We start from the raw sequence: 24,602 nt of genomic DNA on the forward strand, positions 1-24,602 counted from the left end.
TGTCAGAGTGACCATCGGGTTCTTGGTCACCTCCCTGACTAAGGCCCTTCTCCCCGATCGCTCATTTTGGCCAGGCGGCCAGCTCTAGGAAGAGTCCTGGTGGTTCCAAACTTATTCCATTTATGGATGATGGAGGCCACTGTGCTCATTGGGACCTTCAATGCTGCAGAAATTTTTCTGTACCCTTCCCCAGATCTGTGCCTCAATACAATCCTGTCTCGGAGGTCTACAGACAATTCCTTGGACTTCATGGCTTGGTTTGTGCTCTGACATGCACTGTTAACTGTGGGACCTTATATAGACAGGTGTGTGCCTTTCCAAATCATGTCCAATCAACTGAATTTACCACAGGTGGACTCCAATCAAGTTGTAGAAACATCTCAAGGATGATCAGTGGAAACAGGATGCACCTGAGCTCAATTTTGAGTGTCATGGCAAAGGCTGTGAATACTTATGTCCATGTGATTTTTTTCAATCAAATACTTAACACGCAGCGCACCAATCACAAGGGAGAGGAACACGTGTCCTCAATAACGGAGAATTGAGCTTAATATTAACAACCGCATTCTCTAATAAGAAGCGCACACCAAGCGTGCTCAATATGGAATGCGCATAGACTCTGACAGACATAATAATGATAAAAAACACATTAAAGCCATCTTATTGGTCACTCATAATTACGATGTATGCAACTTTTTTTAAACTCATAGTAATTGAGATAGATACATACATTTAAACATCCACTTGTCACACTGGAGATATATATATATATATATATATATATATATATATATATATATATTTAAAAAAAAAGCCGGCCCCACCCAGTCAAAATGGTCTAGAACCATCCCTACATTGCAGGTTTTTGCAAATATCACATATTGTAAGTATATGAAGAACATTGAAAAATATTCGGTGAAACATTTTGGTTGACACAACTAAGTACTGAGTATCTGACCAAGCAATAACAATCTGAACTGGTTCTATGACATAGCAAGGCAGCAACACCAAAAATGTGCACTTGTTGCCATTAGTAATAGAACAGTTGCTGTGGACACAGAAGTTGAATCCTGATGTATTTTGGATGGAAACATCACATCAAGGATCAATTAGGAATTGTGCTTAATGCCTTAAATTAATATAATTACTCAACAGGGTAATCAGGAGATTCACTGAACATTAGTATAAAAGAATGCAACAGCAAAAAGACTATTCTTTGTATTATGAGCACAAATATTTTCATCTATTATCTTGATAGTCTTATGTGCTTTAAAACACTACACTAAAGGAGTCTGGCATAGTATGAGTAATTCCTTTAATATAAAGAGTGGGAAGCATTAGAATATACAACACAGTGAGACAAAAGTTATGCCTGCCTATATTTTATGAGGAATCACAGTTATTTGAGGTCTCTGCTTCACGAAATGGTAGGGGATTTCTCAAAGCATCATCACATTTTCAGAAGACTATTATAATTTTTTCCTAAATGTTTCCTCTGCCATGTTTTACAAACATTTCTGTCCACGTCTGAGAAAGCTACATACTTTTCCATACAAACACTTTCATAGTACCAGCGCATGTGTAATGTGTTTGAAACCAACCTGCTTTTATTCATGAATTAGATTCTAGTATAGAGCATTTAGTGAATGGTCACAATTGACCCTGGGTCTGTGCACCCATTTATTTATATAGAGAATGCTCCCTCTTCAGGGCAAAACGTGGTAATGCAGCACAGTGGACTGAATTTTACAATTTGCTGTTTCATAGCAGTTCATTTGTGTAATTAAATCTAATTTCTGTGCCACAAGCATTTTTTTTTTTTTTTTTTTAATCTAAAATAAGATTTTTTTTTGTTGATGGCTTAAATGTTCAACAGTTTCTTTTTGTACAAGTGCTTTACATTCTAAATTAAATTTTTATTGACAGACAAATTCTTATCTACAAAGTAATAACTGAATAAAATGCACTTCAATACGCAGGCTATTACATTACAGCTTGAAATGGCACCGTTTCATCGAACACGACTCCTCTTCAACATGGATGTTTCTCTAGAGACTTTACGTTTTCGTGAAGATGTATCTTGAATCTTCTCTAAATCTCCTGGAGCTGCTCCTGCAAGATAATACGCCTCCATTGAAGGCGATGGCTCCTGAGGACAAAAAACAGCCACATTAAACTGCTGAGGCCATTACATCATACAACATGTACCCTTTATATCCATTTCAGATTTAAACATAACAAGCCATTAACGTCATCGAAGTTCCTCAATGATTGTTTCTGGTACTTTGAGCAATGTAACCATTTTTACCCAAAACATCATTTTTCTCACCTGCATGAGGTAATCAGCGATGTACTCTGGTTTAAGACATTTGACTCCCTGAGTGGCAGCTTCACTGATGTCGATTCTGACATCACCAGGCTTTAATCGGCTGAAGTCTACAAACAGATGAGTGGTGTCCTTATACATAAAGGGAGAAGGGTCTGGCAACACCTACACACAAGAGAAGAGAAGGTTGCCAATGAAGTAACAAGGAACCAATTTTTTCACAAATTCATGAACAATTTCATGAACAGATGCCAGGTGATAGAGGATGACAGACCTTCGCTCCTCCAGACTGTAGCAACCGTCTGAATCCAGCCTCTCTGGCCTGATCAATATTCAGCATCACAGTCCAGCCACCAAATGCTCCCTGCACATCAACAGAATAATTTTTGAACATGCTGCAGACTGTGAATAAGTGCATTTGTACTTGTATGCTCATTCAGTCGTGTGTGGCCGTTTAATATTCAAGTATGCACATCTATACCTCCTTGTTTGTGCAGCCTTGGAGTGTTTTTCTCCATCGCATGGCTGCCAGCGCCAGCCTCTTCTGCTGAGAGTTGATGGACGGCAGAGCGTCCAGTATAGAGCTGCTTCCCCATTCATACTGCTCTTCCTAACACACACAGCACACAGACAAAAAGCGTAAACACGAGGAGGGAAAGATCTGATCTGAGAAGGAGATCAGAGATCATAACACACCGGTATGAAGTGGCCCTCAGCGCGGCAGGCCTCCAGGTACGAGCGGTGAAGGATCCATTTGCCTGCTGCCATAGCAGCCAGATATTTCTCATTCCTCAAAGGATAACCAACAATCACATGAGTGCAACTGGGGTCAAAACTCTGCTTCTCCAGCACAACGCCACCTGCACACATGTAAATCACATTACAGGGATAATTCACCCAGAAATGAAAATTCTGTCATAATTTGCACCAAACCTGTATGACTTTCTTCCGTGGAACACAAAAGGTGAATTATTAAAAAGTCGTCACAAGGTTTATTAGCCATAATGCAAGAGAATAGTGACTCTGGTCTGTCAAGTACGAAAGAAGACATGTGTGACATGATATCATGACGTTTGAAGACGAGACACGATGAGAACAAATGAGCGATGCTTAATGCTACCGATGTAGATGATTAAAGTGCTTTACTTTATTAAAGGGATAGTTCACCCAAAAATGAAAATTAGCGAAAATTATTTTAGAAGAATATCTCAGCTCTGAAGGTCCTCAAAATGCAAGTGAACGGGTACCAAAAAGGACATAAAGGCAGCATAAAAGTAACCCGTAAGACTCCAGTGGTTTAATCGATATCTTCAGAAGTGATATGATAGATGTGGATGAGAAACATATCAATATTTAAGTCATTTTTTACTATAAATATCCACTTTTGACCAGCTCCAACCAGTAGGTGCCGATATGCACGAAGAATGCTAATCGCCAAAAAGTGAAAGTGAAGATTTATAGTAAAAAAGGACTTAAATATTGATCTGTTTCTCATCCACACATATCACATCGCTTCTGAACACGGATTTAACCACTGGAGTCATACAGATTACTTTTATGCTGCCTTTGTGCTTTTTAGAGCATCAAAGGTACCATTCACTTACATTGTCTGGAACTACATAGCTGAAATATTCTTAAAAAAATCTTTGTGTTCTGCAGAAGAGAGAAAGTCATACGCAACTGGGATGGCCTGAGGGTGAATAAATGATGAGAGAATTTGAATTTTTGGGTGAACTATCCCTTTAATATGATTTGATTTTAGAGTGAATAATGACCTACATTCCATTATGTTCAATGTACAGTGATTGTATCACTTTAGAAGACTTTGGAATATAGTGCATGAGTTTAAGTTATATCGATTACTTTAAATGTGGTTTTATGGTAAGAATAAAATGTGGTATTAATGACTGTTTTTTTTTTTTTTTTTATGTGATCCATTGCTTAAAATAAAAATCAGTAAATGGTGATGATATCAAGTTGCTGACTACTTACCCAACTCCTCTATAAGATGGCTGTAGTCAATGCGTTCCTGCGGATTTAACGAAGACAGGAGGAATCGTGGAGGCTCCTTCTTTACTGCCTCTTCACTCTCCTCTTCTTCAATCTGGACAGAACAAAGCCAGTCAGATTAGAGCTGCCACTGTTCAAAGTTTCATGAGTGTGTGTGTGTGTGTGTGTGTGTACCTGTGGCTGGGGAGGGGCTGCAGGCTTAGAGATGGGGAAAGCGATACTGGGGGCATCAGGTGTTGTAGGATTTTGTAGCGTATCCACTCGAGGCGGGGTCACCTTTGGTCTCAGTTGTGCATCTATGACTTCAAATGCAGCTGGAAGTCAAAAGACACTTGCTGAATAAGGATAATTCTCTGTATTAGTTTCATTTTCAGAAAATCATTATTGTCACACTTTCTGACTCCCTTACACACTGTTTTAATCATCTCTCTTTCTCGTACCCATTTCCACCAGTTCAGAGTCGGTCATGGTGTCTCTGCCATTGGCTATCTGGTCAGAGCGGGGTGGTGGGATGAGGGCGAGGGGCTCAGAGTGCTGAGATGGGCTGCCGGGCCACTGCAGGTTATCAGCCAATCGGGCTCGCTCTTCTCGTGCTGTGGGATCGTCCCATACAATCTGCTCACTCTGAGATGGCTCCGTGTTCAGATCCACTGCCACCTGACGTGACATCCTGTGGACACGTTCCAACAAATTTAACAAGGACTCATTTAGATGTTTTTCAGCTTATATAGTGTAAATATTTAACAAGTCCTGCACATATAATTTAGTGAAGTAATAACACCCCTCTCTTCACTCAGATGCAACAGGTTGTGTTTATACCGTAGGGCCTCTAAATTCCGGCTGCGTCTGCCCATTCGCCCCAGGCTGTCTGGGGTGTTGGGTGAGTCTAGACCCCCTGAGCCTGCTCTGGCCAACCGCATGGAGCCTCGACGACCACTGGCAAGTTTAGTAGCAGACATGATCTCCTGAAGCTGTCTCTGAAGATTCTCCCTCATCTCCAACGTTTCTGTGAGATCTGAGAGGAAAGATGAAAAACCAAAATAGCGAAATGGAGATAGAGACAGAAAAGGCTGCGATCTCTGATTGTAGATCAAAAGCGAACAGAAAGAATTAAAAATCTGACCAGATATAAATGTGAACCTTTGTCTGGATAATAGTAACAAATGAATCAAGATCACATCTTTCAAGAGGATAACTATTCAATATCAACTTCTACAATTCCTTTGTGTTTCCACCCATCACATTACATACAGAATAGTAATAAATAGAAAGCATCTCTTTGTACATACAGTTAGTGTGCTAGTATGGCAGTAAACATAGTTGTAATGTACAAATATTTGGCATAATGTACAATTAGTCCTTGTAGTGCAAGTGATCATGTCTACTACAAACAGTACTACACACAATGTACTAGGGATGTCCCGATACCAATACCGGTATCCCGATACTGCTCTCATGTACTGGTACTCGTAAAATACCAAAAAACGATACCATCTGACATACGAATGTCATTACATAAACATTCAGCCCACAAATTAAAATCAGGTTATGTCCTAGTGAGATTATTTAACCGCAAAAGCTGCGATTTAATGAAATAAATATATAATTTGCATGCAATTCAAATGTAAGTGCTTGTGAATGTGTGGAGACAGTGTTGTGCTGACACCGGCTGTTCATACATTTTAAGGCTCCTCCAAGGCTCATACAGGGAAAACACCATCATGAGCATCAAATTCACGTTGTAGCGTGAGGCACATACAGAGTACATACTTATTTAATGAAATAGCAGCCTTTTGCAGTTTAATAATCTTTGAGTCACGTAGCGACTGGCTTTTCCAGAGTGGGAAGCTGCCATCATAATGTCAGAGCTCCTTGGTCAAAACAACACAGAAATACTTCAAAATAAAAGCTCTGTCTAAATTAAAGGTAAATTTATAGGAAAAAAGACAGAAATATATCACGACTTCAGAAGAAAAGACAGAGAACACAGTCCCATCACCATCAGTGGAGCACCAGTGGAGAGAGTCAGCAGCTTCAAGTTCCTGGGTGTCCACATCACTGAGGAACTCACATGGTCCATCCACACTGGAGTCGTTGTGAAGAAGGCTCATCAGCGCCTCTTCTTCCTGAGACGGCTGAGGAAGTTTGGAATGAACTGCCACATCCTCACACGGTTCTACACCTGCACTGTAGAGAGCATCCTGACTGGCTGCATCACCGCCTGGTACGGCAATAGCACAGCCCACAACCGCAAAGCACTGCAAAGGGTGGTGCGAACTCCCAGACACATCATCGGAGGTGAGCTTCCCTCCCTCCAGGACATATATACCAGGCGGTGTGTGAAAAAAGCTCGGAGGATCATCAGAGACTCCAGCCACCCGAGCCATGGGCTGTTCTCACTGCTACCATCAGGCAGGCGGTATCGCAGCATCAGGACCCGCACCAGCCGACTTCATGACAGCTTCTTCCCCCAAGCAATCAGACTTTTGAACTCTTGGTCTCCCACGATCAAAATACATCAGCACTGCACTTTATTATTCTTACTCCTATATCTCACACCAGACTGTCATAAATTATATTATTATTATATATATTCTCTCTTAACAACTTATTACCAACCGACAGCCTGAATGTCAATACAGTACAATACAACCTACTGTACATTCTATATATACTTTTAAATTTTTATTGAATAATGTGTATCTATATTGTGCATATTGTATACTGTACCGTGTATGTTATTATTTGTATATTGTTGTGTGTTTAAATTGTGTTGTGTTAATCTGATGTTATTGTAGATTGGTATATGTCTCATCACTGTCACGACTGCTATATTGATCGGAACTGCACACAAGAATTTCACACACCATTACACTTGTGTATATGGCTGTGTGACAATAAAAGTGATTTGATTTGATACTGTAAAGTTCTGTAATATTCACTGCAGTACTACTACTAATAAATCAGTAGTAATTGCATTATATTTAAGCAGTATCTAACATCTGTGATGATCTGTTATGCAGCACTTTATTTGACAACATATAAATCCAATGTTGTATTTTTGATTGTGCTGTGAGGTTCTGTATATAAGCACTTCATCTGATAAAAAAATTACACAATAATATGTTGAAAATTTTTATATTTTCATTTGATTAAAGTTTTAATTAATTCATTTATTTAAACACTATTTTGATGATACAATTGAAAAACTGTTGATATGGAGTTTAAAAAAAAAGAAAACAGGTATTGGTTCAGTATCGGCAAGTACCAAAAATTAAGTAACGATACTCATACTTGTTCTCAGAAAAATGGTATCAGGACATCCCTACAATGTACTACAGACAAAGCACTCACCTCTCCTCTCAGTGCTGATGGGCTGCTTCTCTTTTTCAGGTTCTCCCACACTGACTCGCTTAGGGGTCGAGAGGTCTGTGATGTCATCTACAGGTCCAAGCTGTAAAGATGCACTACAGTTAAATCATTTTTAAAATAGCTCAGTCTGGGATAGTGCAGTCATAAATCTCTCACCCTTGTCTCCTCGTCCTCTGTAAATGTCCTGAGTCTGGTGTGGGGAGTGGAAGGAGGAGGGGACCTCTGGGTGCAATCTGCGACCTGACTCATAGTCAGGCTCATTTTGGGGTTAAAGGTGAAAGGGTAAAGTGACTCGGACACATGCTTCTGCTCATCTGCACACTGAAAATGCGATGGAAAATGAATTAAAAACACCAAGCATTACCAGAGTTACTGTAATTTATTTATTTATTTTTTATTTGCGTTTTTTTTATTTGTAGGGGTCATTTGTGTACTGGATATGGGTTTTAAAAACATTTAATAGAGAAAGCACTCATGAAGAGCAATTTCTAGCCAATGAAATATTTTAGTGCAGAGCATATCTAATGTATGTTATATAGAGAAATTTCTATGACTTTAAGGCCTTGAAAGCATAATACAATTTCCTAATAATCATATATGTATCTGATAAAGAAAGCAACTTATGTATACTTAAACAAGTACATGAACACTTTGCTATGCGAGACGGACTTTAAACATGAAACACAAGCAGAGTTTCTGAGTCAATTTTGGTTTTGGTCAACTCAATGGGACAAAGAACGGATTTATGAATGATCTACACAGACATTTGTTCTGCTCATGCTTTTTAAAACCCAATGTGAGAATAGGTATAGATTTGTGTCACTGTTTACGCACAGCCTGGAGCCAGTGTGGAGACACAATGTGCAGTCCTCTTTCTTTGACAGCTTTGTATTCTTTGCTGTTATCACCCACTTTACCCTGGTAGATGTAATGAGTGACAGAGTCGTCACATGACCACCTATAACAGAAAATCCATCACATTAGATTCATCTCAAAACACATACATCAACTATATATCTTACCAACAACTCAAGGCTGTCACTCTTATTTACAGAAGCATGTTTAAATATTAGATTCATTCATAGTCAGACAGAGATTTCTAGTGTACCTGAACTCTGCACCCAGAGAGGCAGCTACTGCATTAAGTTCACTCTGTTTCTTACTCAACTTCTTACTCACACACACCACCACCCCACTGAGAGGAGCTGTGGTCTTCGGCTCTACCTGCAAGACACAAAGACACCTGTAAATATCTGCTTTCACTTAAGTCTATTCAATCAGTACGTACAATTGCAATTAAAATTATTCAATAGACAAAGTTGGTAGCACCAATCGTACATTTACAAAAAAATATGATACAGCAGAAACCTTCCTGGGTGTGGAAGCAAGCAAAACTTTACCAAGGGAAATATTGACTTGAATGTTCAAGAAGGAATTTGAAAAGACCTGTGGAGTCCTGGGAGAAGGCTTTATGAACGTATGAGACTAAACTGAAACTGAGTTTTAGACCCATGGGTCAGCAGTATGTCTGGGGTAAGAAAGGCAAGGCTTATTACAAGAACACCACCATCAAAACCGTCAAGCATGGAGGTGGTTCAGTCCTGTTACGGGGGTGTTTTACTGCTGCAGGAACTGGCTGCTCTGACTGTGTGACTGGCACAAATGGATTCTTTGGGGCATCAGACCATTTTGGCAAAGAATGTGATGCCTTTTATATGCTGGACTTTCCAGCAAGACAATAATACAATGATACATCCAAGTTGTCCAAAGCCTGGTTCAGGGATGGGACCTGGAATGATCTTGAATGGCCCTCTCAGTGCCGCATTAAAATCCCATTGGAAATCTTTGTTGGGATTTCAAGGAAGCAGTGGCAGCACAGAAACCAAAGAATGTCAATGAGCTGGAAGCTTTTGCTCATGAGAAATGTGTTAAGACTCCAAAAGAGATGTGTCCGAATCTTGAGAACGATTACTTGAAACATTTATTGGATTTTAAATCGATTATGGTTATTAAAGGGTAAATGATGCTTCACAAATGACTGACTTTGGGGGTTGAATAATTTTGACATGACATTAGTGGAAAATTAATTTTGTTTGAAATTAAACTGAACTTTTTGTTCTCAAAATCACTCAAATGTGTATTAAAAACTTTCTTTGACTGTTTACAGAGGTTTTAGAATTTACATCACCAGAATGTCTTACTGGTCAGAGGGGTTGGATAATTTTGATTGCAACTGTACATTTGAATACCTCAGGTTCAGGCACTTTTTCAAGTTGAGGACTGGCGGTCATGGCTGCAAGACTTGTGACGTGATTACGGTTGCTGTTGGCAACAGCAGCTTTCAGGTTCCTCTCAATAACCTCTGACAGAGGAGTCTCTGCCCCTTGACCCTGTTGTCGGTTATTACCAGGAGTTGTTAAATGGTCAAACACATCCTGCAATATACAAATTGAATACAACAATTTGAATGGTTATTAAAAGGAGTTACAGCTGAAGTCAGAAGTTTACATACACTTAGGTTGAAGTCATTAAAACAAATTTTTTTAACCACTACACATATTTCATATTAGCAAACTATAGTTTTGGCAAGTCGTTTAGGACATCTGCTTTGTGCACAACATGAGTAATTTTTCCAACAATTGTTTACAGACAGATTGTTTCACTTTTAATTGAGTAAATCACAATTCCAGTGGGTCAGAAGTTTACATACACTAAGTTATCTGTGCCTTTAAGCAGCTTGGAAAATTCCAGAAAATGATGTCAAGCCTTTAGACAATTAGCCTCTGATAGGGAGTGTACTGAATTGGAGGTGTACCTGTGGAGGAATTTTAAGGCCTACCTTCAAACTCAGTGCCTCTTTGCTTGACATCATGGGAAAATCTAAAGAAATCAGCCAAGACCTCAGAAAAAAAATGTGGACCTCCACAAGTCTGGTTCATCCTTGGGAGCAATTTCCAAATGCTTGAAGGTACCACCAAGTATCTATACTACCGTTCAAAAGTTTGGGGTCACTTGCCTGAAATATTTCTAATGATTTTAAAAACCTATGCTTAAATGTTTGAAATTAGTTTTGTAGACAAAAATATAATTGTGCCAACATATTAATTTAATAAAAAAATAAAAAAAATAAATAAAAAAAAACGTTTTTGAAATGGATGACTTGGAATAATTAAGAAAAGCAGCCACTAAGTGTCCAACATATAGATGGGAACTCCTTCAATACTGTTTAAAAAGCATCCCAGGATGATACCTCAAGAAGTTGTTTGAGAAAATGTCAAGAGTCAAGAGCAAAATCTAGGCAAAGTGTGGCCACTTTGAAGATGCTAAAATATAACATAATTTTGATTTATTTTGGATTGTTTTAGTCACAACATAATTCCCACAGTTCCATTTCTATTATTCTATTGTTTTGATGACTTTATTATTATTCTAAAATGTGAAAAAATAAAAACAAATACAGAATGAGTAAGTGACCCTAAACTTTTGAACAGTAGTGTATATCCACATAACCTGAAAGGCTGCTCAGCAAGGAAGAAGCCACTGCTCCAAAACCACCATAAAAAAGCCAGACTACAGTTTGCAAGTGCACATGGGGACAAAGATCTTACTTTTTGGAGAAATGTCCTCTGGTCTAATGAAACAAAAATAGAAACTCTTTGGCCATATTGACCATTGTAATGTTTGGAGGAAAAAGGGTGAGGTTTGCAAGCCGAAGAACACCATCCCAACCGTGAAGTATGGGGGTGGCAGCATCATGTTTTGGGGGTGCTTTGCTGCAGGAGGGACTGGTGCACTTCACAAAAAAGATGGCATCATGAGGAAGGAAAATAATGTGGCTATATTGAAGCAACATCTCAAGACATCAGCCAGGAAGTTAAAGCTCGGTTGCAAATTGGACTTCCAAATGGACAATGACCCCAAGCATACCCGCAAAGTTGTGGCAAAACGGCTTAAGGACAACAAAGTCAAGGTATTGGAGTGGCCATCACAAAGCCCTAACCTCAATCTGATAGAAAATGCAGTTTTTCAGTGTGCAGAACTGAAAAAGCGTGTGCGAGCAAGGAGGCCTACAAACCTGACTCAGTTACACCAGTTCTGTCTGGAGGAATGGACCAAAATTCCAGCAACTTATTGTGAGAAGCTTGTGGAACGCTACCCAAAACATTTGGCCCAAGTTAAACAATTTGAAGGCAATGCTAACTAAAAATACTGACAAAGGGTATGCAAACTTCTGCCCCACTGGGAATGTGATGAAAGAAATAAAAGCTGAAATAAATAATTCTTAAAATAAAGTAGTGATCCTAACTGACCTAAGACAGGGAATGTTTTCTACGATTAAATGTCAGGAATTGTGAAAAACTGAGTTTAAATGTAGTTGGCTAAGGTGTATGCAAACCTTCTGACTTCAACAGTATATTGTACATTTCTATTTTATTTTTCCCTAAAATCCACTTATAATATTAGTCAAAGTTTTGTGCACCAAAAATAGTCATAATGTAGTAAATAATCATTTTCACGTTCTTGCTGACCTTTAGAATTAAGCCAGCTGTTTTCGATATTATACCTGTAAAACTTATATACGTTAATTAACTCTGAACTCTTTTATGCAGCTAAATTTCCATAAGAAAATCATGTTTTCCGTAATATGACCCCTTAAAAACCAAGTGGTCTGAAAGGCTTTTCGTATCAGTTGCTATAAAGAAATAGTTTATCCAAAAGTGATAATTCTCTCATCATTTACTCACCCTTATGCCATCTAAATTCATATGACTTTCTTCTATGGAACACAAAAATATTTTGATGGAGATATGATGTGAATATATCCTTACAATGCAAGTCAATGGAACACTTGTAACACTTCCAAGCTCCAAAAAGCATATAAAGTCAGCATAAAGGTAATCCATATGACTCAAGTGGTTTAATCCATTTCTTCTGAAGAGATAAAACCAATCGTATCACTTTAGAAGATGTGAATTAAACCACATGAGTCCTATGGATTACCTTTATGCTGCCTTTATGTCCTTTTTGGAGCTTGGTTGTGTTGTTCCCCATTGATTTGCATTGTACGGATATAAACATCATATCTCCATCAAAATATCTTTTTGTTCTGCAGAAGAAAGTCATACGTGTTTGAGATGGAATAAGGGTGAGAAAATGACGAGAGAATTATAATTTATGGGTGAAATATTCCTTTAATGACATTTCCAGCCCTAAACAAAACAAAAGATGTTCTCTAAACTTCCCTTCCCCTCACCTTCGTGTTAAACGAGGGTCCAAAGAGCCGGTCTCTGCTCAGGAATCGCGAGGGAGTGTCCAGCTGGAGGGAGGACTCTCTCTGCAGGGCTCCTCTGGCCTCCTCCTGTCCTGGGGTTGCCACTTCTGCTTGCTCCTCCTCTCCCTGCTTCATCTTCCTGACAGCAGAGCGGACAGTGCGGCTCTGAAAGCGAGCGGTGTCTAGTGGTGTGATGGCTGCACTGTTCTGTGGGCCCAGAAGAGGGAGCTCTGGGGAGCGCTGCAGGAGGCGCAGAGGTGCTGGGGCTTTCTGAGATGCCCCAACAAAACTGTCTTCATCTCTTTCTGAGGGAACAAGGGTAATATTGGGATGTCTGAGTGACTATTTATGAGTGAGTGGGCAGAGATTTGAAATAGACGGGTTTTCATTTTGACGTTACACAATTACAGGGGACTGAATTAGTTTTATTTTATATATCATTAACAGACCTTTTGACAAACCAGACTGTCTCGAGTCATTCAATTTGATTTTTTAATTCTAAAAGTCAATGCGAAACAATGATGGGGGAAAAAAGGTAGGGCGGGACTCTATTTGGAACTGATAGGATTGTAAAAAGTGGTCTCTATATGAGAGGAGGTTGTAGAAGAGGGGTTGAAATATAAGACGGCTTGGTGACATCATCCAAAAAGTCTAGCCCTTTCATTAAATTCTGATGATTTTTTTTTTTTTATAATGTGCACTAATGGACTGAGCACAATAATATCAGGAATGTGTTTATGAAAGTACATTTTGTTTTCATGTTGACTTTAAAACTGGAAATCAATCACGTCAGCTTCTTAAACATAAGTCACCAACAAACTGAATAATTAAGCAGAGAATAGAATTTAGTTAGACAATGAAGCTGTAGTAATTTTATGACTGACCTGGAGAAGGTGGTAGGTCAACCAAAAATCGTCCCTCATCAACACACTTCCCTGTTCTGGCCGACTCTAAAACCCAGCGGATCGTGACTGCAGGCAGACCCCATTTCTGAGCCGCTTGGTACTTGGTACCCTCAGGTGTCTGGAGCACGAGGTGAGTGCTGGCCAGCATTCCCTTCCTCTGGTTAGCAGTTCGTACAAAATAATCTTGAACACTGCAGACAGAGGTGAACGGACAAAAAAAAGAAAGAGATGCAATGAAGATTAGCAAAAGATTTAGCCAAATCACCTCAATGAAAACGGACCCCTTTTTTATTTGGAGGCTTTGTCAATAAGTTAATTGTTAGGATGGCAACCAACTCATTCTGGTATTGAAAAGATTTTCAGAGAAAGATACTAATTTAGAATCAGAATCTGTGTGAAGAGTTTTGGTGGAAACTGTTTGCAAATATTATTTACTTCGGTGTCATTTAGCCTTCTTTCCACCTGGTATTACCATGCGTCTCAAATGCACCTCCTGTGACCACTTGTGTTTGGATTTCGAGGGGATGAACTCTGATTTCATGATGACATCAATCACTATGTCAATGCATTACTGCATGATAATAAACCACAAAAACAAAATCAAGTTCCGGTAAGTACTAGTACTTGTATTTTAGGGATGCACGATATATTGCCGGACGATGTATTATTGGCTGATAACCGGGAAAATCTAAATATTATTATAGTGTTGATAATGGAAAAAATGCCAATATTTTCGCCGATAATTGTTTCAGTTTATTTGCTTGTGGCTGAGAATCTCTGACTGCCTGAGGCTTCTCTCCTTCAGGCAGCAGCAAGCTGTGAACGTGTCTGTGTGAGTGAGAGTGCCAAGCTCATGTTTCCCTGTGAGGATTATTTCAACATCTCTGCACCTTATGTTGTTTTGGGGCTGATTTAAGTCTGGATCATCTGCTGTTAGTAACAACATGCCATTTCCCACAGTCTGTTTATGTTTCATGAGGCAATGAATGAAAATGATGCAAAACCATGTGTGCATGTTACTTGGGGGCAATAATTTTTCACTTATTACTTTATGAAACAAACAGAATATGGAGAATAGCACATCGTTACTAACAGCACAGCACTGTGATTAAAATAAGCTCAAACACAACCTTACATGGTGCACTGATCTCTAAATAATCCTCACAGAGCGATGCGAGGTGGCTAAAGACACTAGTTTGTGTGTGAAACGAATGTGCTTTATTTTACGAGTTTTCTTTATGACTTTTCTTACGTTATAACTCATGACTATTCGATCTGTATGTTACCTATTCCCATTACGATGATTGTGATCACATTTCATAAGTTATACAGCAGTCACAGATGTACAACATGACAAACCACCGCTGCACTCGCAGTCTGGCTGCCGGCACTAATATTACACAATGCATACAGAGATAAGGGTTTGTGTGATTTGTTGTTTAATGCACATTACGTGCTGTTTATCACCTCATTTTGGTTTAATGCATTATTACAGTTGTTAGAAGTACATTATTCTCTCACGGTTAGAGTCATCAGGATTGCTGTAAACACTCATATAAATGGGCACCATACAAGTTTTGTAAGTTTATTGCCATTTATTCCCCATTCAAATAAGCATTCATCTGTAATATAGGTACATTTCTGGTTCATGTTACATCCGCTGGCTAAACCTTAAACAGCAGCAATTCCAAGCTTTTAATTGATTCATTAGCAGATCCAGGTTAAAGGATTAAAAATTGAAAATTAAATCTCTCTCTCTCTCTCTCTCTAATATATATATATATATATATATATATATATATATATATATATATATATATATATATATAGGTTAAAGGTATCGGTATCAGCTACGAGCTGTGAATTATTGGTTATCGGCCCAGAAATTCCATATCGGTGCATCCCTAATTTTATATTTATTCCCTTTTTTACATTTTCCAAATAGATGGTTATTTTCTTTTTAAGCTGGACATAACTGGCAAAGTTTAAACTCTTGTTTTAGCACAGCGGTTGACTGACAGGTGAGGGATGGTGCCTTGCTGCTGTCCGAGACGCATTCAGGACGGATTGCATTTCACACCTCAAATGCGTCGTGGACACATGCGTTTCTGCCTACCTCCGTAAAACATTTTACAGGTTTCCACTAGCATTTAGCGCTGACCACTTGTGATCGGATCATCAAAAATGCATCTTAATAACAGGTGGAAACGAGGTCGTAGTCACAGACTTGGAGTATACGGGCCGTGAGCCTCGTCATGCATCTAAAAATAGGTTGAGGATATCTTACCTGGCTCCCAGGTGTTTGGCTAGCTGAATTAGAGACTCTCTCTCTGCTCCAGTGAACTGACTAACAGACAGCACACAGTCTTTGAGAGGAGAGAAGCCCTCTCTCACCGCCACTGGAGTGAACAGAGGGTGAGATGCTAGCGGCAACACGCACTGTTGCTCTACACACATGGCCTGAACACACAAACAAACAAATACAACTAATAATTGAATAAACTCAGTACTAATGAATTACAAACACATCAATGAAAAATCTCATCCTGTCTCTCTCTCACCAGCCAGGAATCTGTTGCGACCTCATCAACTGTGGCATCAACATCACAGCCCAGCAGTGGCACAATGGCGTAATGTGCCACGGCTCTGGAACGGCCAACCAAAATCTTTCCAGAGTTTTCCAAGACCAGTTCTGAGAGCTGTGCCTCTGCCTCAGCTCCAAACCCAACCAAAAGAAAGCGTTTCCCAGAAAACAGGCCTCCTTCTGAGGCATCAACCATGGTAGAGGCCTGCTCTACAGCTGGAGGCTCCGGAAGCAGAATGCTCTGCCTACTGCTGGTGCAGTTAGCCGCCTGAAGCAACTCCACTACAGAGAAAAGGAAAGAAATAAGAGAGAGAAAATAGGAAGGGGAAGAAAGACATGGGAAGGGGAGAAATTAATTACAGAATGCCCATTATCAACAATATTATGGTTACAAGACACAAACGTGTGTGTGTGTGTGTGTATATATATATATATATATATATATACACATACACATATATATAAAGAAAAAGTATATACAGTGGAACAGTGTTTCCTCCTCTGAGTCTGCACGAACACTCCCTCTGCAAAATTAGGCCAACAAATAAACAATATTGTTTTTCTTTTAATTTACAGTACATAGCATAAATGAGTACACCCTCTGAAACCTAACAAATTCAGCTCTTTCTCTTTATAAATAAGACATATTTGGTGTTCATGTACAATGTAATGTTTAAGCAACTCTGGTTTATCAGATACTAATGAAACATGTCAATACTAAACGAGAAAAAAATAACTTTATCAAAATGATAAAAGGCAATGTTGCAAATATGAGTACACCCTCCTAAAAGTTATAATATAAAACGTAATAAAATAGGGGGACCTGGGTAGCTCAGCAAGTATTGACGCCGACTACCCCCCCGGAATTGCGAGTTCGAATCCAGGGCGTGCTGAGTTACTCCAGCCAGGTCTCCTAAGCAACCAAATTGGCCTGGTAGCTAGGGAGGGTAGAGTCACATGGGGTAACCTACTCGTGGTCACTACTCGGGGTTCTCGCTCTCAATGAGGCACATTGTAAGTTGTGCGTGGATCATGGAGAGTAGCATGAGTCTCCACATGCTGTGAGTCTCCGCACTGTCATGCACAGTGAGCCACGTGATAAGATGCGCAGATTGACGGTCTCAGAAGCGGAGGCAACTGAGACTTGTCCTCCGCCACCCGGATTGAGGTAACCGCGGCACCACGAGGACCTACTAAGTAGTGAGAATTGGGCATTCCAAATTGAGAGAAAAGGGGATAAAAAAAAAAAAAATACAAAAAACGTAATAAAAATTTTCCTGGTGCTAGTTGACGGAGATTTATCAGCAGGTTTTCTTTTGAACTATCACACTCAAACAGACGTACCTAATTGGTTAAAGTGTAAAAGTGTTAACCCATTTAATCACACTCAAGACTCAATGCTGACAACAAATGGACCACATGGGAGAGAACTGTCAAGAAATGAAGAAAATTATTTAATTGCACAAAAGGGGACAATGGTACAAGAGTATTAGCAAATTTGCAAAACAAAAAAAACTGTTATTGAGTCAAAACACAGTAGCAAAAGTGACACAGAAATTCAAAAAGGATGGACTTGTGACAAGATTCCTGAAATGTTCAGACCGTCGCTGTAACCTTTCACCTCATGATGAGCGATTATTGCTAACAATCGCCAAGCACGTGCTTCAGAGCTGGCAAAAGGTGTGGGAAGCCAAACTGGACTGACTGTTTCATCTCACACAGTAAGACACACTCTGCAAAGTAGTGAAATGCATGGTGTCATCCACACATGAAGGCACTGCTGAACCCAAAGCATAAAAAAGTTTGTTTAGCCTTTGCCAAGGCCCATAATGATAAAGGTGCAGACCTTTGAGAATCTATAAGCTGGTCTCATGAGCCCAAAGTCACAGATGTTCAGCAAAACATTAAAAGAGAAGATGCGACCCTCTCTCCCCACCCTGGGCGGTCGGGCACTTTTTAACCATTAAATGACCCTAAACATTATTTCAAAGCCATTGCTGCATTCCTATGGATAAACATGACAGTATGTCACCCAACATCAACCCTATTTGTGCACCTGTGGGATGCAAATTGGCATCACTCCCCCATTTAACATCAGAGTACTCAAGGACGTCATCCTCCAAGAGTGGAACAGGATAGACGTGACAATATGTCATAAACTTGTACACTTGATGTCAGGAAGGGTCAGAGCAGTATTTAAAAGTTTTGGAGGACTTTCTACAATATTGCACACTATTTGAATTTATTCAAAGGTGTACTCATTTTTGCAAACTTTAAGCAAAGCTGCCTAATTTAATTATTTTACAGATATTGATGACAATTCAATTTTGTTACCAAGTATATATTTAAAACATTTCAATTTTGCCATCTTCACACAACTTGTATTAGTAATCAATTAGAAATAGAAATCTATCTTTATGTTCAGAGGGGGTGTACTCATTTATGCTGTGTACTGTAAATGCCTTCTTTTTTATTAAAACTCCTTAAAACATTGTCACTGTAGAAATATATATGGTACTTTCAGTTTCATGAACATGGAACTACACATAAAGGGATGTTTTTTTGTTCATTTAAGGGAGTTAGTTGTAAATTCAGTAACCTATCCAATTGAGTAAAAGTCTGATTCATGAATCTGTTTGACAAAGCAGTACAGGATACAATGCCCTCAGACAGGACAGAAAGAGGTCCCAACAGGTCTAACTCACCCACAGTTTGGTCATTCTCCATGTACTGTGAGAGCAGGTCTTCCTCTGCTCTGGCCTGTCGGGCTGGACTGGGGGCACGAGGTGGAGCTACAGAGGGTCTGGAGGTGCGTGGGGCAGAACTGCGAGAGGCAGGCATATCAACAGCAGCTGGGGCAGGGGGCAGGAAGGAAGGGTGAAAGTAGCCATCAACTGGGAGCAAAGAACCACTGGAGAAACTATCCAGCAGCCACTGCACTGTCACTATGTGGGGTCTGAGAAAACAACACATGTATGTGAACCACAAGCAGACAGCAAAGTTCAGGAGAGTTTAGAAAACCCATTCTTGATTAAGAGTGACCTGTGAGTGGCTTTGTCAAGGAAGGCTTTGACCCCCTGGTCTGGATCCCCCATCACTATGTGTGTGAGCTCATAGCTGGGCTGGTTGAAGTGCAAGCCTCCAGCAGAGTTCACCATCCGCCGCAGTTTCTCCAGTTTCTTCCCTGACAGGCCACACAGGTACAACTAAAAGAAAAGAGGGTGGAGTACAGGTCAGTTTAGACTGTTACATAAAAGTTACATTACACTGTTTTGAAATCAGCCTTCTGGTATCATTTTTTTCTCTTCTGAACCTTGACCAAAGAGTAAAATCGCTCGGAGCAACCAAAACACACCCATAAACGCAGAGAGTAAACACTTAGGACTCCAATATTTACAGTATTTTCCAGAAATAAAGTCACACCTGATAAAAATTGTGTTGAGAGACAAAAAACATAGATAAGTTGCATCTGTGTAAGTCGCACTGACAGAGGTGTCATACAGCAGGCACTAGCACCCCGGACTATAAGTTGCAGGACCTTTCAGGTGATGAAAAAAAAAACCGACTTACATTCTGGAAAACACAGTAACTATTTCTTTGAGGGATGGGCAAAACTAACCTTACAGCCATCCAACAGGTCATCAACTTGACAGACAGTTATGTCAAATGAGTCAACTGGATCAAGAGTCTCTATGTGACTGATTCCTGCTGTAGTGAGGGCTGTTTCATTGACATTCATGCTAATATTGGAGATATGACTCAGTCCCAGCAGAGAGGGGCCTTCTGTGGAAAAAAAAAAGACAAAACAATTATAGAAACAATGATATATCTATATATATTGATTTAATTGGTTGATCTGTTATAACTAATTTATGCTCAGTCAATACATAATGCCCATTGTATAACCCTTCTTTATAACTCACCCTCTTTATTTTTGCTAGCTCCAGTAGGAGTGGAGGTGTTGGGTCTGCCTGTCTTCTCCTCGGTTCTCCTCTTCTGCCCACGCTCCACAGCATACCTGCTCTCATCCTGACAGAAGCCCTTCTCTATGCTGTCAAAGAGCCAGTGCAGGGACACGCAGTACACGTTCCATTTCTGGGCAAACTCGTATTTCTGACCTGAAATTGCACACAAATTTGAGTACAGTTGTTTTACATGATTGAAAAGTAACCCAAAGTGGTGTGAAGGGGTTAAGGTCAGAAACTGGAGGTCACCTGTGGGTTCGTTGACAATCAGGTGAGTGCATTCGTTCATCTTGAGCTGTCCAGTGTAGCTGCCTCCATGCTGATCACACAACCTCTGCACCTCTTTACGTTCCACAGTAGAGAGGCCTGTCACACACACCGTACAGCCCTTCAGGACTGGACACATATACGCCTCTGTATTTAGCTCAGAGTGATGAAACACACTAAGAGAAGAAAGTTTGATGGATTATTAATAAAAAGACTTGAAATGTCTAATTGAACGATTTGGATGATTAGAGTTACCTATCCTGAGATTTTTCCCAGCATGCTTTCACCCAGCTTGGCAGTAGGATGGGCTTCCTGAGGCTCGCGGCCACAAGATATTTCTTGCTTCCTACTTCACCTGCCACTAGGTGAGTAACAGATACGTTGAGATCACGGTAGACCCGCCCACCCATCAGCTGGACAAGATCCATCACTTCACTCTACAAGAACAGCAAAACAGCTGGTTACACGTTTTTGGAAAAAAAAAAAGAAAAAGAGTCATGTGCGCGAACATCAGCCAGCTCTTTATATGTAATGCAGCAAATTCAGACACAATAATAAGGAATCAAAGGTAACATCCAGCGTTGGTAGTCGGTACCGATACCAGTAAAATTTCACGGTACTCGATTCCAATTTCACTACCGCAGCATAAATATGCTAATATGATAATGTGCGACTGAACATACCAGGTCAGGTATTTTTAATGATTTAATAATTATTTTAATAATTAGTTTAATATTAATTATTTTCCAGAACTCCAAGTTTTAAACTTTAATTTCATCATCAAAATGGTGTCTAATCAATTAATTCTTAAAACCTTTATCAAGTGAAAAGAGCTATACATGTCATAGCATTTCTTTTGCCAAACTTTTATTCAACAGCAGTATTGCTTGCAATATTATTATTATTACTATTATTGTTATTACAGTGAACATTACAGTACATTTTACTATACAGGTGTTATATATTTATGTCACAATTTCTTCAATTTCAGGCATCTAGATTTTATTTTGAATCGTGCTTTTAGTATGTGTGTTTTTTGCCGGAAGCTTCTCTTTTCTGGAGAAACAGTTCGCTACACGGCCCAGTGTGACCACTGAAGACTTTTATGTCACGTCTGAAATCTCATCTCTGTACACTAGCCTTCGAGTTTGACAAATGAAATGTAGCACACAGTTTTGAAGTGTTTGTATTTTAGATTACTGGTGTTTGTGTATGTGGTAATTTTGAAATGTTATGTTTTAAATTGTATTACTGTGAAGCACTTTGGTCAACTTTGTTGTTTTAAATGCGACATAAATAAAGCTGAGCTGAGATTAAAGCACAAATGCTGTGATTTTAATTACATAAATATATAGTCAACATGTAATATGCACTTTACAGTGGATTGGTGCTCTGCTCTGTCATCTGATACAACGTAAATGATTCTTCAATGTCTGTGGAGTTTCCAGTGTATGAGCGGTAGGATTTATACAGTACACAGCTCATACACACTAAGATTGCAGCCTTTAGTGGTTTAATAAATCACACTAGGACATGTCATAATTATAATTTGATCAAATGTCCATTTCAGTGTAAAAGCAGTAACAGAGCACACGTTCAAAATAAGCCTGTGAGCATTTTAAAGCTGTCGTGTGTCAGTCATACTGCATGATGGTACCAGACTGAGCCGGTGCTCGGTACTACCAGTACTGCAGAAACACTGGTATCGTTACATCTTTTTTATTTTAGTATCGACTTGATACCGAAGAACCGGTACTTTTGATAAGACTAGTCACCTCAATATAATTTAATAATCATCAATCAGTTCAAGCAGGAGTCAGTTGTTTAGTCATAAATGTCTACTTACCCTTGCCTCCTTACAAAGGTTGGTGCAGGAGACAGTGACATCGGCCATGGCCATGTTGTACACAGGCTGCCCTGCTTTGGGAACACACCTCTGTTTCTGCAGGCAGAACAGCACTACTAGTGGACTTACTATCCTGCATCCCAGCTAGAGCACACAAAGTGATGAAAACAAAAATCACAAAAGACATTTTATAAGTTTCTGCAACACTTCACAGACAGTGACAAACATAAGATGCTCAGGTTAGAAACTATAGGAAACTGAAGCTGTTAATCCATGTAAATATGAAAATCATGGGACACCACAGTAGAGTTGCTACAATTACTTGCACTTATCATGACTATAAGAGTGTAGCGAAACAACATCAAAATTAGCCTATAAAAAATATTTTAAAAAACACACACACAAACCCACCCTCCTGCAGTGCTCAAAGGCATTGCTGGTGAAATCACTGAAAACAAACAGGGATTTGTCATTGTGGTCCAGCTTGAGTGCCGTCTCCTCATCCACCGTCTGCACGTATTTCTCTGACTGAAGTTCCACTATCGCCTGAAGACAAGTACAGAAGTGAATGAAAGACAGCGATCGATATTTCATCCAGTAACATTAATCTCCAAATGGACTTTATAAAAAACAAATAACATTTCATGACAACTGACACACTTGATCACCTTATAGGCCTGAAGAGCCAGATCACTTTTCTCTCCATTGTGTTCAACAAATTTCACAATGTATGCATCCTTGTCTTTTGACATGCTGGCGGATGATCTAAATTATGCTGAAGAATGACAAATGTACAGTGAATTAACGAAGAAACACGTAAACACTTGTTAATCAGCTAGAGTCATGTCACGTTTTAATGTTATTCTGTGATGCTTGATTGTTATTTCTTTGTAATCTAGCAGGTTGAGCGGGGAATTAATAAACATGACACGAAACTGGATGCTACTTCTGATAACAACAATAACAATGAACAATTAGCTTCAATGGGCAGGCTGTTTGATAACCTCACTAACATTACAAGCAAAATTTAAAGAGTGACATACAACTGCACAATTCCGCAACTAAGTGTTTAATTGATATGTCCGAAATACTGTTGATAAAAAGCTAAACAGGAGTTATAACAAATAAACTCTTACCGCGCGACAGTGTGCTGTCAACTGATCGCGAGCCGCTGCAGGATTAAAACAAATTTCTGAAAGACTTAACTTAGTTTTATCATCTCTGTAAGCACACACCGCGAACTCACCCTTATATAAAACACTGAGGTGATTCATTAACTACTGTGACTAAAAACTGTGTTTTATTGGGAAAATCTGTATGTGTGAAACTGCATCCCAGCCATTCGCGCCATCAGCTCTGAAAACAACTTCCGCTTTACTTCTGTTTCTTTTGTAACAGCAAAAGAGATTCAAATACATGACTGCCTCCCACAGGGCTGGGTGAAAACTTTCAAAACGGAATAAGAGAAAAGTTAAAAGTCAATTTTACATTATGTAGCTTGCGAGTGAGGGAATAAAATATCAGTTAATCTGAAAATATTAAATTACAATATTTTTTATTTAAAAAAATATTTAGCATAATAAACAGGACCACATTCCACCCACACATCTTTAGTATTCCTCAACCTTTCTTTTATAAATAGTGTCATGCCAAAATAGCAAAATTGCAAAATTGCAAAAAAAAAAAAAAAAAAAAAAAAAAAATTAATATATATATATATATATATATATATATATATATATATATATATATATATATATATATATATATATATATTATAACTGCTTATGTACCAAACGCGTATAGGGTCATTAGAGACCCTAGGCAATAGTGTCGCTTTTTTGTGTTTCCATTAATCATATTTTTATTTTTATTTCATATCTATGTAAGTTTACTGTCACAAGATATTTATTTGTTTATTCCTAGATAAGCAAGTGCTATATTCACACAAACGTCTTTTATATCACATTGAATTTTCTTTGGAACAATAGTGAATTATCAGTATCTCATAAACGCGTGGTGTACACACAGGGGTTAAATTGGTCCGGAATGGAG

General features: G+C 39.1%; 1 protein-coding gene across 1 annotated transcript; it reads right to left on the reverse strand.

Annotated features, from left to right (window-relative positions):
* Positions 1–1,298: 1,298 nt before the first annotated feature.
* LOC127434084 (DNA topoisomerase 2-binding protein 1-A-like) lies at positions 1,299–23,898 on the reverse strand. The gene is made up of 28 exons (XM_051686544.1): positions 23,684–23,898; positions 23,216–23,322; positions 22,959–23,093; positions 22,548–22,691; positions 20,957–21,138; positions 20,684–20,877; positions 20,393–20,587; positions 20,089–20,252; positions 19,512–19,675; positions 19,175–19,425; positions 16,447–16,751; positions 16,173–16,345; positions 13,865–14,076; positions 12,963–13,285; positions 9,958–10,143; positions 8,817–8,932; positions 8,543–8,666; positions 7,865–8,029; positions 7,691–7,790; positions 5,156–5,351; positions 4,777–5,006; positions 4,511–4,650; positions 4,319–4,430; positions 3,023–3,186; positions 2,808–2,936; positions 2,601–2,690; positions 2,330–2,491; positions 1,299–2,149 (listed from the first exon to the last, which is right to left on the reverse strand). The coding sequence occupies exons 2-28, from the start codon at positions 23,297–23,299 to the stop codon at positions 2,012–2,014; spliced, it is 4,578 nt and encodes a 1,525-aa protein (XP_051542504.1). The 5' UTR covers positions 23,300–23,322; positions 23,684–23,898; the 3' UTR covers positions 1,299–2,011.
* Positions 23,899–24,602: the final 704 nt, after the last annotated feature.

The sequence above is a fragment of the Myxocyprinus asiaticus genome, chromosome 44 (assembly GCF_019703515.2).
Source record: "Myxocyprinus asiaticus isolate MX2 ecotype Aquarium Trade chromosome 44, UBuf_Myxa_2, whole genome shotgun sequence".
NCBI lineage: Eukaryota > Metazoa > Chordata > Actinopteri > Cypriniformes > Catostomidae > Myxocyprinus > Myxocyprinus asiaticus.